Source organism: Xiphias gladius, chromosome 22 (genome assembly GCF_016859285.1).
Source record: "Xiphias gladius isolate SHS-SW01 ecotype Sanya breed wild chromosome 22, ASM1685928v1, whole genome shotgun sequence".
NCBI classification, from domain to species: domain Eukaryota; kingdom Metazoa; phylum Chordata; class Actinopteri; order Istiophoriformes; family Xiphiidae; genus Xiphias; species Xiphias gladius.
The window spans coordinates 27,073,296-27,086,030 of record NC_053421.1 but is presented as its reverse complement, the minus strand read 5'-3'; the positions used below and the strand labels follow the sequence as shown (position 1 = coordinate 27,086,030).

Sequence of the window (12,735 nt, the reverse complement as noted above, 5' to 3'; positions counted from 1 at the left end):
CCTATGAGAAGGGCTTCCAACATTTGGTTCACGGATTGTGCCTTTCATTTCACATCTGTGTAGGTGGATGTCTCAGCTGGGAATGAAACTGCGGCGCTTTGTTCTCATGGATGTACACATACAAATGTAAATAAGGTTTTATCGCGACTTTTAACGTCATCCACCGTATTGAACACTTCTTACAAACGTGCAGCCCTTTTAAATCCACCCATACATCCTCAAGCTGTGCTTTTGGAATCAGACATGTTGCCCAAAAGCTTTTTCTATTGCCTCAAATGCTTTCAGACGGAACCAAAAGCCTGTGGGCGGGTGTGTGTGTGTTTTTCCCCCTCTCTCTCTCTCTCTCTCTAGCTCCCTCTCTCTCTCTCTCTCTCTTTCTAGCACTCTCTCTCTCTCTCTAGCTCCCTCTCTCTCTGGCTCTGTCTCTACAGTTGTTGAATGTCTCTGGGGAGTCTGCTGGATTATGGAGGGGATTTCTGTTGGATTTCGGTGAAATAAAGGCGACTGTTTTTTTTTTTTTTTTAAATTTTTTGTTTGTTTTTTAATTTAAAACCGCTGAAGAGCTCCCCTGTTGCATCAACCAATCACAAATCCCAGAGACCTGACGTACCCTTAAGTGCTGTTTACATGCATTTTTAACAGCAGACCTTTCAGACTATAAGCTGTGTATAAAAAAAAAAGAGTATTGCGTCATTCAAGTGGAACCAGAATGTCTGCGAGGGTATAAGCCTTTTAAAACTGTGTTGGCCTACTTTTTTTTTTTTTTTTTCCTCTAAATGAACAGTGTTACACAATCTACGGGGCTCTACTTTCTGTGACGAGGTCCTCTATAGGAGGCAAACGGTGCCACCAGCTAAACGAAGATATGGCGAGACGAACTTTGAGATTCCTGCTGCAACCGTATACAGAAAAAAAATGAAAAATGCTAAAAAGCAAAAGCAAAGTAAAATAGTAGGGCAGCAGAGGAGGTAAAAAAAAAAAAAGTAGCACACGAAGCAACAAAAAGTCACGCACGATTTAAGAAGACTGAAAGTCTACAGCCATGCGAGCATCTTTGTTAGGCGGTGGTACCTTGAGCTAAATGCTAACACGCTTTTGTGTAATGTTTACCATGACCAGGGTCTTACTTTCACAGGTCAGCGTGCTAACATTTGCCAACAACCAATAAACTAGTACAGCCGAGGCCGACGGGGGTTGTCGCTAGGCTTGCAGGTGTTTTATTCACAATACAAAAGCGTTGGACAAAAGGCACATTTGGAGTGGATGATGGCGCTAGGGATCATCCCGAGGGGGACCGTGAAGGTCTCTTTCAAATCTCACGGCAATGCATCGCTGGGATATTTGAGTTAAAGCAGAAAAATTGTCAGCCAGCTGGTGGCACTACAGGAAAAGTCAGTGGATCCCAAAAGTCAGTAGGATTCCTCCTCTGGGGACCATTAATGTCTGTACAAATATCCCTGGTAACCCATCCCCTAGTTTTTGGGATATTTCAGTCTGAACTAAAGCGGTGGACAAACATTGCCTTCCCTAGACCCATGCTTTTAGCATAAAAAGAAATGTTGGTAAAATATTTGGTACGTAATGTTTATCCAGTGCAGTTTTGTGCAGAAACCAGGGGCAGGGAAAACTTCCTCAGGAGCATTTCGAAGGCCAAGATTGCTGCACTTGGAGCATAAAAAGAGAGAGAGCTCTGTATAAGTGGTGGGAGAGGACGCGCAGAAGTGGAGGTTGTTTTGAAGCTGCCTGACATTCCAGGTCAGTGCTGCATCAGTAGCTGGGAACATCTTGTTCCGAACCGCCGTAGTGAGGCAGAGTGCTGCGTCGAGCTGAAACAACTGGTTAAAAGTGCATGTCTGGACTTGTGCTGAGTCTTACATAAGAGCTTAATGTAATCCCATCAGATGTGACTGGGCCTTACAATAACAGGGGAGGCTCGTGAGATGGAAGGAGGTCAGATACTGGCCCAGCTCCAAGCTCGACCGATGACTCTCCGCGGCAAGAAGGGGGCAAGAAGATGCGAAGGAGTGGAGCCTGGGCACCCTCGGGCGCTTCCGTCAAACAGCAGCCTTGCACATATACCGTATAGGCCTTCTGTAAGGCCTACGGGCGTCTACACAACTCAGCTGTCGCATTCGGCCAACGTGTGGTCTCCAATGTCTATGTATTTAACCGCAACCTGACTTATCAGTTAGCATGGGTTCCTCTTTATAAAATGCAAATTCTCAAACTGCGGACTGAGTCGGGCCTTTATTTGTAATTTTCCTTGTTTCGTACGCACATTTAATCATATTTAGTATTTTCAGTCTCCCTGTTTTCTCATCTGCTCCCGTTATATCCAAATGTTAATGCAAACTCAGCATTTCCTCCCTGTTTCGCTGTGTGTCACCTTAAATGAATTCAGTGTGTCAGCATGCGGCCCACGCTTCCACAGCTTTCTTTCTCCATCAGTGCAACAGAGTCACTCCATACTCACCCGATCTGGGTTGATATGGTCAGTTATGTAAGCTAAATGTAAAATATACTGTCCTTCAATATCATTTTCTAAGAGCTGAATTATTCAGTGGCGTGGAATGAAAGAATAGTAACAAAAAAAATTGATATGCCAGCTACGCACGGGACGGGATGTGTACCTACTCTTTTTTTTTTTTTTTTTTTTTGAAGGTTGCTTGTGAAACAGGGTGTAACATCTTGGAAATTTTAAATCCGATGAAAACGAATACAATGAAGAATGTGTTACAAATGTCAAACCAGTCTCTCCAGAGCTTATTTTGTCCGTCTGCAAGTCTTCAAACCTATTTTCCTAATTGAAAAAATAACAAAGATCGTTGTATCCGACTTTAAAAAAAAGTCTCAGGACCTCCCCGGTCCCTTTTGACCTATCACCACAGAGGTTGAGAAACTCCATAGAGAAGCCCACACTTGTTCGACGACACATTCTTGTTCAGGAACGCAGTGACTCCCATCAGGTGTGTCAAACTGGGCGAGGACCTCGTGCCTCATCAGTGTTTAATTCATGAGAACATTGCGTCCCAGACAGGACGATGTATGTATGATTAGATGACGAAAAGACGACTACCCTGCAGACATTAGGGTTGTGTTTGAGGAGATAGGCGGTGTGCTGTTATGTTGACTCCTCTGGTTGTTAGGTATCACTAAGAATCTCCATTGGCTTTAGTCATACCAGAGACTTTAGGTCATTTCTGTGTTTGGTTTGTTTTGGTTTTTCTGTCTTCGTGGTGTGATATCATCATGTTTCTCCCTCTGGATTTCTCTGATCTAGGCTCAGCAAGTTCTGTAGCAAACTAAATCTTTCATCATGCCTTATCTGCACATTGTCTTAAAACCATGCTTACTCTGTTTTTTTTTGTTTGTTTTTTTTTTACAGAAATAAAGAAAGATATTTGCAAGAATCATAACAAAGACGCGTTTGACTTCTGCTTTGTTCAAAACTACAGGGCTTTCCTGAGCATTTTCTAATATTAGCATGACTCGAACTTGGAGCAAGAGTATTTTATCCACTGGGTTTTGCCAGCGGATAATGTATCAGCCTAATCTTTGTTCCAGTAACAGTTACATCCTTTTGCTTTCATCCACGCTTTCTCTTTCATTTTTAGTCAGCCTGTTTTATGAAGTCTGGCAGGTACCATGTTTTATCCGGTGTAAAAAGTCCCTTTCCTCTCATTTACTGTATCCTCGTCATTTATTCTGCAGACAGATCATTTGATTGTCTCTCTGGGGATTTTAGATTTAATGTCGATCCCTCTGTCACCTACGGTAAGTGTTTGGGTTTTTTTTTTCAGTTTCTGTGTGCAGGTAATTTTTGTTTTGAGAAGCGTATGAATAATGCAAATAGAAATCACTGACATTTCCAAAACATAGCCAGCAATTACAGTTTGAATATTGTGTTCTTCTCGTTTCATAAAAGTACATAATGACTGTGTGTGTGTGTGTGTGTGTGTGTATACAGTATATGCATAAATATCTCTACATACATATATATATAGTTTTTGCGTATAGCTCAAGAAATGCTCATATTTAGAGTAACAAGACGAGCCAAGTGTTGTTGCAGTGAGGAAAGTGACCTCTGTTTCCAAAAAAAGTTGGTTTCACCTTTCACCATTTTCACCCCTTAAAGACGCCCAGCGGTGCGCTGAGCACGACCTGGAGTACGCTTCTACGTCCCTGCAACAAGATGAGACGTCCCACCACCGGAGCTCAGCAAAGCCAGATTTCTCTCCTGACCGCACTCATGACAGAAGCGTGCTCCGCTGCGCCTACAGTACGACCACACGCAACTGTACATGCCTGCAGCGAGGGATGTACACCGGAGGTCAGGAAGAACGGCATTTACAGCTGGCGTCACCTCGCCCTTTGAGACGGAAAGCGTTAGAAATCTAGGATTAAAACTCCAGGTGATGGTGACTAAAGCCTGTTTGTTTTTAAATTTACTTTAGTTTCTTAGCAATAACGAAAGGGCAAACTGGGGTGTCGTCGGCATACCAGTTAAAAGATATTTATATGTATTTTTCTATAATGTGGCATAATGGAGGTATACAAATGGAGAAAAGATTGGGACCAAGTACTGAACCATGGGGTTCTCCATATGAAATGGGATACATGCGTTGCCACACCCTTCCCTTTGAAATCTGCTCTATGTGCTCTATTTCTATGACACATCTTGATTTGTGTCAGTTCCTTGCACCTGATTCTAACTTTTTAAAGGGGTCTGAACTTTAGCCATATTTGAACCGGTACACTGTGGTTAGCACTTCCCTTTCACTATGACTTTACTGAATGAATGAAAAAATAAAAAAAATCATTCATTCATTTTTCTTTTTTAAATGTTTTGTTTTTCCTATTTGGACGTAATTTTCACCAGTCGCGTTTGTGTGTTATCTTGCATGTGAGCTGAAAAACAGCGATTTTACGGGGGCCTTATTTTTCCCTCTGCCTCTGAGAAATGCATTTTTATATGTGCAGTTCAAATTTAGGTTCAGTTAAACTTGATACTTTCATATCTACCGCACACCCAAACTTATCTCCTGGTGTTATAAGGTCGTTTCCTGCATATTTAGGATCTTATCACCTCAAACCATGCATTAAACCATGTCCGAATTACCTCAAACTGCTCACTGTCTGCCAGTACCTCAGTTTTCTCGGTCTGCTCCCCTTGCCCCCCCCCCATCCCCATCTCCTCCCTCCCTGCCCCCTCGCTCCATCTCTGGCTATGTGTGTGGCATGTGGTTTGGATTCCTGCCCAAGGACTATTCAGTGTGGGAGAACAAGGCCCCCCAGTGTGCTCTGTTTTCGACATTCCTCTGCCCTGACATCAGCACGGCTGCAGGAAGGCCGCGGCCTCCGCAGCGAAAAACGGCTGTGTGCGGGAAGAGGCCCCCCCCTGACCCCGGCAGTCTGTTTGGCGGACCCCGGCAGGGTGGGGGCTTCTGCTGTCAGAGATTGCAACAATGCAATCAAAGGGATGCTTTACATACCACATGTTGTTTTGCGGTATAAATTAGATGGAGGTGGCCAGCGATTGTTAAGATGGATTACCCCCGCCCCAGACGGCTATATGGAAATTTAGGTCACAATCTGAATGTAAATATTATGGTTTGCTAAATTGCAGTGTGACGGCAACTGAAGACTGACGGCTTGTTTTAGAGTTTTGGTTTGAGGCCTGCAGTATTTTTGCACCGATTGTGTGTGTCAGCACCGCTTTCCGTACGCATTAAGATGCACATTTCAATTCTCTACCTCCGGAGCTATTTGAATTTACTTTGGGAGGATGCTGACTAGTCTGCTCAGTGTTCACCTTTATCACTGGAGTTGATTTACAGATTGATCTGATGAAATGTTCTGGATCTGTATAAGACCTGAATGGATAGCGTGCAGTAACAGCACTTAAAAATATTTCCAACATTTCCACAAGATGTTAAAACTAAGAGTCCGCAGCCATGCTAGCAGCTCTGTGAGGCTGCACTTACACACAGTGGTGCTTTGAACTAAATGCTAACACCAGCACGCTAACGTGCTCTCAGTTGACAATGCTACTATGCTGATGTTTAGCGGGTGTAATGTTTACCCTGGTCACCATCTTAGATTAGCATGTTAGCAAGCTAATATTTGCTCATTAGCATCAAAAGAGAAAGTGGGCTACAGCTGAGTCTGATGGGAACGTCATTTGTTCAGCAGGGATTTGGTCACAAAGAGGAGTATCGGACAAATAAAGATGTCGACCTGCTGGTGGCTCTAAACTACTGTACATTCAGTTCAGATTTTAACACTAAATACAACAAAAACGTTATAGTCATGACTCGCGGAAACCACCACACACTAATAACCTGTTATCGTGGAGCAAAAATGAGCCCTGGACTAAGGCTCTTAAGTCCAGACAACTCGATACTGTATTTACTAAAAGGGTGTGGGGCAAATGTATTTAACTTTAACACCCACCCTAGCTTTTGGGGTTGGTCTGCCTAAATTAAAACAAATGAAATACTTTTAAACGTCAACACCCTTGCAGTGAGTTCAGACATAAAGTTTTGGAGGATTTATTGGTGCCCTTTAAAGATAAGTTGTTGTTTGTTTTGTTTCAGTCATATACTCTGTCAAGCATTGTATCTGGATCATTTTTTTTAGCGCAGGGGTTCATTTGGAAAAATCACCACAATGACTGAGGAGACCAGAGTCTAATCTAAAGATACACGGATTGCATGTTCGTATTCACGGGACTGTTCACAGTATCAGGACTCCAACAGTATCAGGTGGGCTGGTCTACATAGAGCTAGTATCCCATGGGTTAAAAAAAAACAAAAAACAAAAAAACAAAAAAAACATGGACACCCTTGTCTATGTGATTCACCATCAGGTACTTTGCATGAACTGACACAATGGCCCTGATGTTTTAATCATGCTGAGTGTGGACAGTGGTAATCTGAGAGCAGAGGCATCGGGGAGCGTCAACACCACCGGAAGAAACACCACGTTCGTGGGTAGAAAGCAGCTCATTACTAGTAGACGCCGTTAAAAGCGATTGATTACTTCACTGCGTATTTTCAAATCAGAAATCCTCCTCTTGCTCATCTACCATGGCTTTTATTTCATTTTAATTATTTTAAAATGTTTTTTTGCCTCGGGGCTTCTTTTCCCTTATAAGGTCACCGGTGTGAAGGCTTTTGGACACAGAAGGTATGACGGTCAGTTCGACGCCGCCAAAGCTGGACAAAGACGGGCTGTGAATTCAGGATTCAAGATTGTTTGTTGTCACTCGTCATTACTCCGGGAGCAAAATATTACCAACTGTAGTACCAAAAGTGATTGCAACAATAAACCATGGTCTAAATGCAGTGTGGGCCCTTTCATGATGAAATCCAACAGACCCCTTGTTCTAGTTCTTTTACTTGCGGCGTATTCAACACAAGTAACGTTCTGCATGAGTCAACGTACAACGCTTGCACTTTTTTTACCCTTTCTGCTCCTTAAAAGGTTCTGTCTGGACATAAAGCTGATGGCATCTTCAGCTTCGTTTTCCCGTAAGCAGAGGGCAAGACCAAGTGTGTGTGTGTGTGTGTGTAGCTGTGCGGGAGGGCTGGTGGGCTGGTTCGGGGGATGAGGAGAAGGTGGGCAGGGGAGGTATGAGGGCTGCAGAGGGGGGAGGCCTGGAAGCATGGGAGGGGGAGACATCAAAGACGAGTGGAAATCGTCTCCCCCTCGCTCAGACAAAGCAGGCCGTGGGGCTCGGAGACAAATGAAACGCGATCTGCCATGTGACTGTGAGCGCCACGCAGGCCTCCCTCTCTGGTTCCATTCAGCTTTTCACCCATTCAGCTTTATCGGGCCCCGCTGCAACAACCACTTGGAGGAAAAATTTAAATTGTGCTTTATAGTATTTTGCGGTTTGAGTGTTTTTTCTTGGAGTGTTTTGTGCCTTTTCTTATATTTTTATTTTGTGGTTTTCGTTGAGTCTGTCGTGGGCTTTTTTTCTTTTTTCTTTCAGTGTTATTTTTTTTCTCCCTCTGCCACTGTGGGTCTGTGTATTTTGGTGTTTGTGTGTGTGGGTGTTTTGGGATTGTTTGTGGTTTTTGTTTTTTAGTCATGTTCACGGTTTCAACCACACCTCCTTTCAGTTGCTTTCATGAAACACCCCCCTTTCTTCACCCATCTTCTCCGAAATGTATAAATAATTTATTACATCATTTAGTATAAAACACCTCTGTGTGATCGCAACAGCCGATATATTTGGTTGATCACCACATTCGTATCTATATTTTTGGTACTGTTGTATTGTAACATTAACAATTTATTATTATTACTGTTATTATGATGATGGTGATGCTGTTATTATTGTCCTCTCAAACTGTGTAAATTAAAGCTACAGTCGAAATGTCTCTTTCACTGTTAAGGTCAGGATGTCATGTCAACTCCCTAAGGGTATGTAGTGTATTTCACACGAACCCGGCACCTGTTAGGAAAACACACAGCTCTCGCCGTTGAGCGCTACACTGTGGTTGGTCGAGCGGTTCCCGGCAGACGTCTTTGTGAAAGCCGAAATGACAATTACACCTTTTGTTTGGTGTAAAACATCAGAAACCATCTGGGTCGGTAAACATGTCTGTGCTGTTTATTCTGCCTTCCCATTAAAGCCGTGTCAGATCTGAAACAGCTCCCGCTGGTGTCCGGCGGGTTCCCGCCAACCCGCGAATCCGATAAGACGGCAGTCCGGGCCGGTCAACGCAGCACTTGAAACACTGAAATGCTGCGGTGAAAGCGGTTCACCGTAACGGAATCGGCGTGATCAGTGGACTTGCCTGCGGGGGTGGGACAAAACCGTGTGGATCTTTCACGTGGGGTTAGACCCTGGGGAACTTTGACACACAAATTTTTGCATTGCTGATCAATCGCAAGCCCATCGCGACAGCGCTGACCTTCGAGGGGGCAGCTATTTTAGCTTATTGGCTGTCTTGCACCCTCTAGTTTTATTTAACCTCCTCTGTATCACATAATGAACACACAGAAAACCTAGCTACAGTCATATTATTCGATCAGAGAAGTAGTGTAAGGCTGCAGCCAACAATTATTTTCATTATCAATACATCTGACAGTTACTGTCTTTAATAATGATTGTTGGGTGAATAAAATGTCAGAAAATAGTGAAGGATCCCCATCACTATTCCCTGAAGCCAAAGTTCACATGGTCGAACTGCTTTTTGTTCGTCTGACCAACAGTCAAAAGCCCGAAATGTTGAGTCTACTATCACAGAAAATCGGCAAATATTCACATGGCTTTTTTTTGTGTGTGGCATTTTCGCTTCAGAAATTGATCCCAAATCATTTTTTGTCAACTGCCTAATCGATTAATCAACTAATCCTTTTCATCTCTGGAGTGCCAGTTGGTTTCTGGGTGCCTGGAGAAATAACGAAACTGTATAATGGGGCTTAACAGGGGCCCAGTGACACATTATTACCCCGGAGCCCCGTAGGAGCTTCATCCGGCCATGACCGTGACCCGTGACACTTTCTGGTATGACTTGGCTTTTATGTGCTCCATTTATACTTGGTCAACTTTGTCCCAGTGCATCCTTTGCCTGTTTATCCAAATGGGCCTTTGACCCGAATGAACAACGATCAAACCCTTTTGTTTTTCATATTGCGGGGGAAAGTTTTTAACAGTGAACAGCTCATCTCGGACTGACGCTCTAAATGTTTACAGTTTACTCCAAGCCTAATCTACAATGAGTCAGCAGCTCTTTCAATATAATTTCTCCGAATTTGATGATAAGCATTTATTGGACAGGAAGTTTGCTGAAACATGTGGTTGACAAAATAAACATTCCTTCTTGTTATTTCACCATGTGACGACATTCACCACAGACAGCCTTACACAACCCCTCAAGCTCCTCAGTGATGCAGTAAAACGTATGTTGAGGAGAGGTTGACAAAGTGAGGCATCGTCAAGAAAGTTTCTTGCCTCGACATGTCTCATCCACCGATTACATCCTGGGCTCACACCCTTAGCAGAGGGACCACCAAAGTGTAACTCTAATTTGCAGATGCTTGAGTAATACAAGAATTTTTTCCTCAGCACCGAATGTCTGGAAGCTCTTGTTGTCTGTCCTCCTGTGGGTTTGCAATCAGCGCTCCCAACGCCAAAACAGCTCAGAGACAAAATGCTGGGTCGGTATTTTTTTGTTTTTTTCCCCTATATTTTTCATATAATGTTTAACTTGTTTTTCTTCCCCCTCATCTTTTATGATCTGTGATGGCCTCGTCCTCCGACGGCTGTAAAGGTTTATAGTTTACGGCCTTCAGCTCGAATTCACGGCATTTCAAGTTTCTTGGGGTAAAGGAAAGTACCGGTAACTTCTCAAACCAGCCGGGCAGCATCACTCACTTGTCCACTGTCCGTTCGTAGGAGCAGTATGTCCCAAACACTCACAATACTGTATGGCTGTAACTACACCGTGACTGTAGCGCTTACGCAAACGGTTCACCGCATGAGCAATAAAGGGAAATTATGCAAAAAGCATTTAGACATATATTGACGAAAACGTGTTTGGAAAGACACGGAGCTTATGGTTTGGAGAAGGAATTATCTGGAACGGAAAATTTTCACTACTGGAATCTGTTGACATGAATTGGAGCCGAACACAAGGAGGAAGCTACCAACCTCTGACAGCTGAGTGTGTTTGGCAGCACGAAAAAAAGATTGTGATAGAGACGGGTGACAAATTCAAGGAAAAAAAGTAGAATGGAACGCAGATGCTTTCACACTGGGCACGTCTTTATAATGCAACCAATGTAATGGAGAGTGTCCAGCTGGAGGTAACACGCAACCCCCATCAGTGGTTGAGCTTTTAGGTTTAGGTTAAAACAATGAAACAAAGAAAATAACAGATAAAATAGCCCGTGTGTGTGTGTGTGTTTGTGTGTGTGTGCACTTTACATGTGAACACTGAAGAGTATACATGTAAAGTAAGTGTATACAGTAAGTATGTGAGGATGGGATCCGGTGTTTTTGTCTTCTGTGACATGACTGGGCCTCTAACCTGACTGACCAAAAGTTGTTTTTTCATCTTGGAGCTTCTCCGTTACCCCCTTTGCTGCGAGACATATGCCGTGGCCTTCAGACCTCAACCCAGATGGGCACCGGCAGGGGGATTTCTAAGTGATGTATCAGACACCTCTCTCTGCCAAAGTCATAAAACACCCACTAAGGGAAGGACTAGCGGGGCAGCGAACCACTCCTCCGGAGGGCTGCGGTTTATCATTATTTATTTATTTATTTTCTTCCCTCTGACTTCTCACCTACTTTTAAAGAGCAATCAAGAACATCCGGATTGCATCAGCTGAACTCCATTGGTCAAGACTGCCACACCTCAAAGTGACATCACGGCTAGGTGTGGTAGGTGTGGTCCCTGGTGCGACAGATAACAGGTCATGTATGACCACATCGCCGCAGTGGCGCTGAGTGTGATCACAAAAGACCAACTTCGATTGTTATCGACGGGTAATGAACAGAGGTGGCGAAAATAGCTGCAGCACATACGAAATGCAGCATAAAAGTCACTAAATATACGACAGAGCCAGTGAGCAGACCTCGAGTTGAGGAAAATGTAAGAATTTACTAAATAGCAGCAGACAATATGTCATCACAAGGATTATAAAAAGAGATGTGCAATAAATAGATTAGAAATCCTAAGACACGTGATTCCAACCAAGAAAAGTTTAGGAACAATGACAGCAAGACCAGCTGGCCTCCGAATCATAAAGAACAGTTTTAAAACGGGTGAAAGGACGTAGGTTCCTGAGTTTTATGCACTTGTAATAAATAATGTTCCAGTCAAAGGGAGTCTGCTCTTTTCCTTCCACTTCAGGACAGACCTACATAGAAGTTCCGGTGGCATAAAGGTACGTTATCAGCTTGACTAATAAAGGCGTAAACATTTATTATGCATGATGGCAGAAGGCCCAGAAATGTAATTTAATGCAGATCAGAGTGTAACAACGACTGAGTCTGCATGAAGCCAGAGAGGGCCTGGAAGTAGGTAATCAGCTCCACACCGGCCAAGTGCAGCCATAAAACTAGTAAATGTGCTCAGTTGAGCTCCAGTGTCAAGCAACATACACCAGACTTCAGGAGAAAAAAATCAAAATAACAGTAAATGATCCCAGTCTGCCCCGAGTTTGCGTGGGTTCTTCCCCTGGCCCCTGGCCCCTGGCCCATCCCGCCGCCAAGTTTCGGTGCAAATCAGTTCAGCCATTTCTGCATGATCCTGCCGACAAAGAAACCAACCAACAGACAAACCAACAGACGGACACGAGGACAAACACAACATGCGGTCCTTTCATTTCTGATTCGTCATTAAGACTTTGCTGATAGAGCTTCTGTGCTGTACATCAGTGTATGTTTTCATGCAGAAGTTACGTGTAATGTGGGGGCAGCGCAACAGGCTGTTGATATGGTGAATGTTTTAGCCAACGGCTGCTTATTTCCTTTATACACACGGCAGCGCTGAGCAGGTAGTTTTTTTTTTTTTAGGGGCTTTTAGCTTAAAACAGCTGCCTGCTGCGTTTCAAAACAAGGGGTAATGAGAGCAGTGCGGCTGCACCGGAAAAACAAAGCTGCTGCAGATCGTAAAACCAAATCGCTGAGCTGGCAGACGCTAAAAAGCTTCGCAGAACTGAGAGGCGAGCGACAAAGCGATGGTTCTCTGCGCGTTCATCACTGTGAGCGAC

General features: G+C 43.7%; 1 protein-coding gene across 1 annotated transcript in view; it reads left to right on the top strand.

Moving 5' to 3' along the window:
• mcl1b (MCL1 apoptosis regulator, BCL2 family member b) overlaps positions 1 to 7,516 on the top strand; it is a 37,187-nt gene extending 29,671 nt beyond the window's left edge. Inside the window, exons 4-5 of the mRNA XM_040117953.1 lie at positions 4,136 to 4,412; positions 7,157 to 7,516. Coding sequence (XP_039973887.1) covers positions 4,136 to 4,375 — 240 coding nt within the window. The 3' untranslated portion in view covers positions 4,376 to 4,412; positions 7,157 to 7,516. The remainder of the gene's footprint in view (positions 1 to 4,135; positions 4,413 to 7,156) is intronic.
• Positions 7,517 to 12,735: the final 5,219 nt, after the last annotated feature.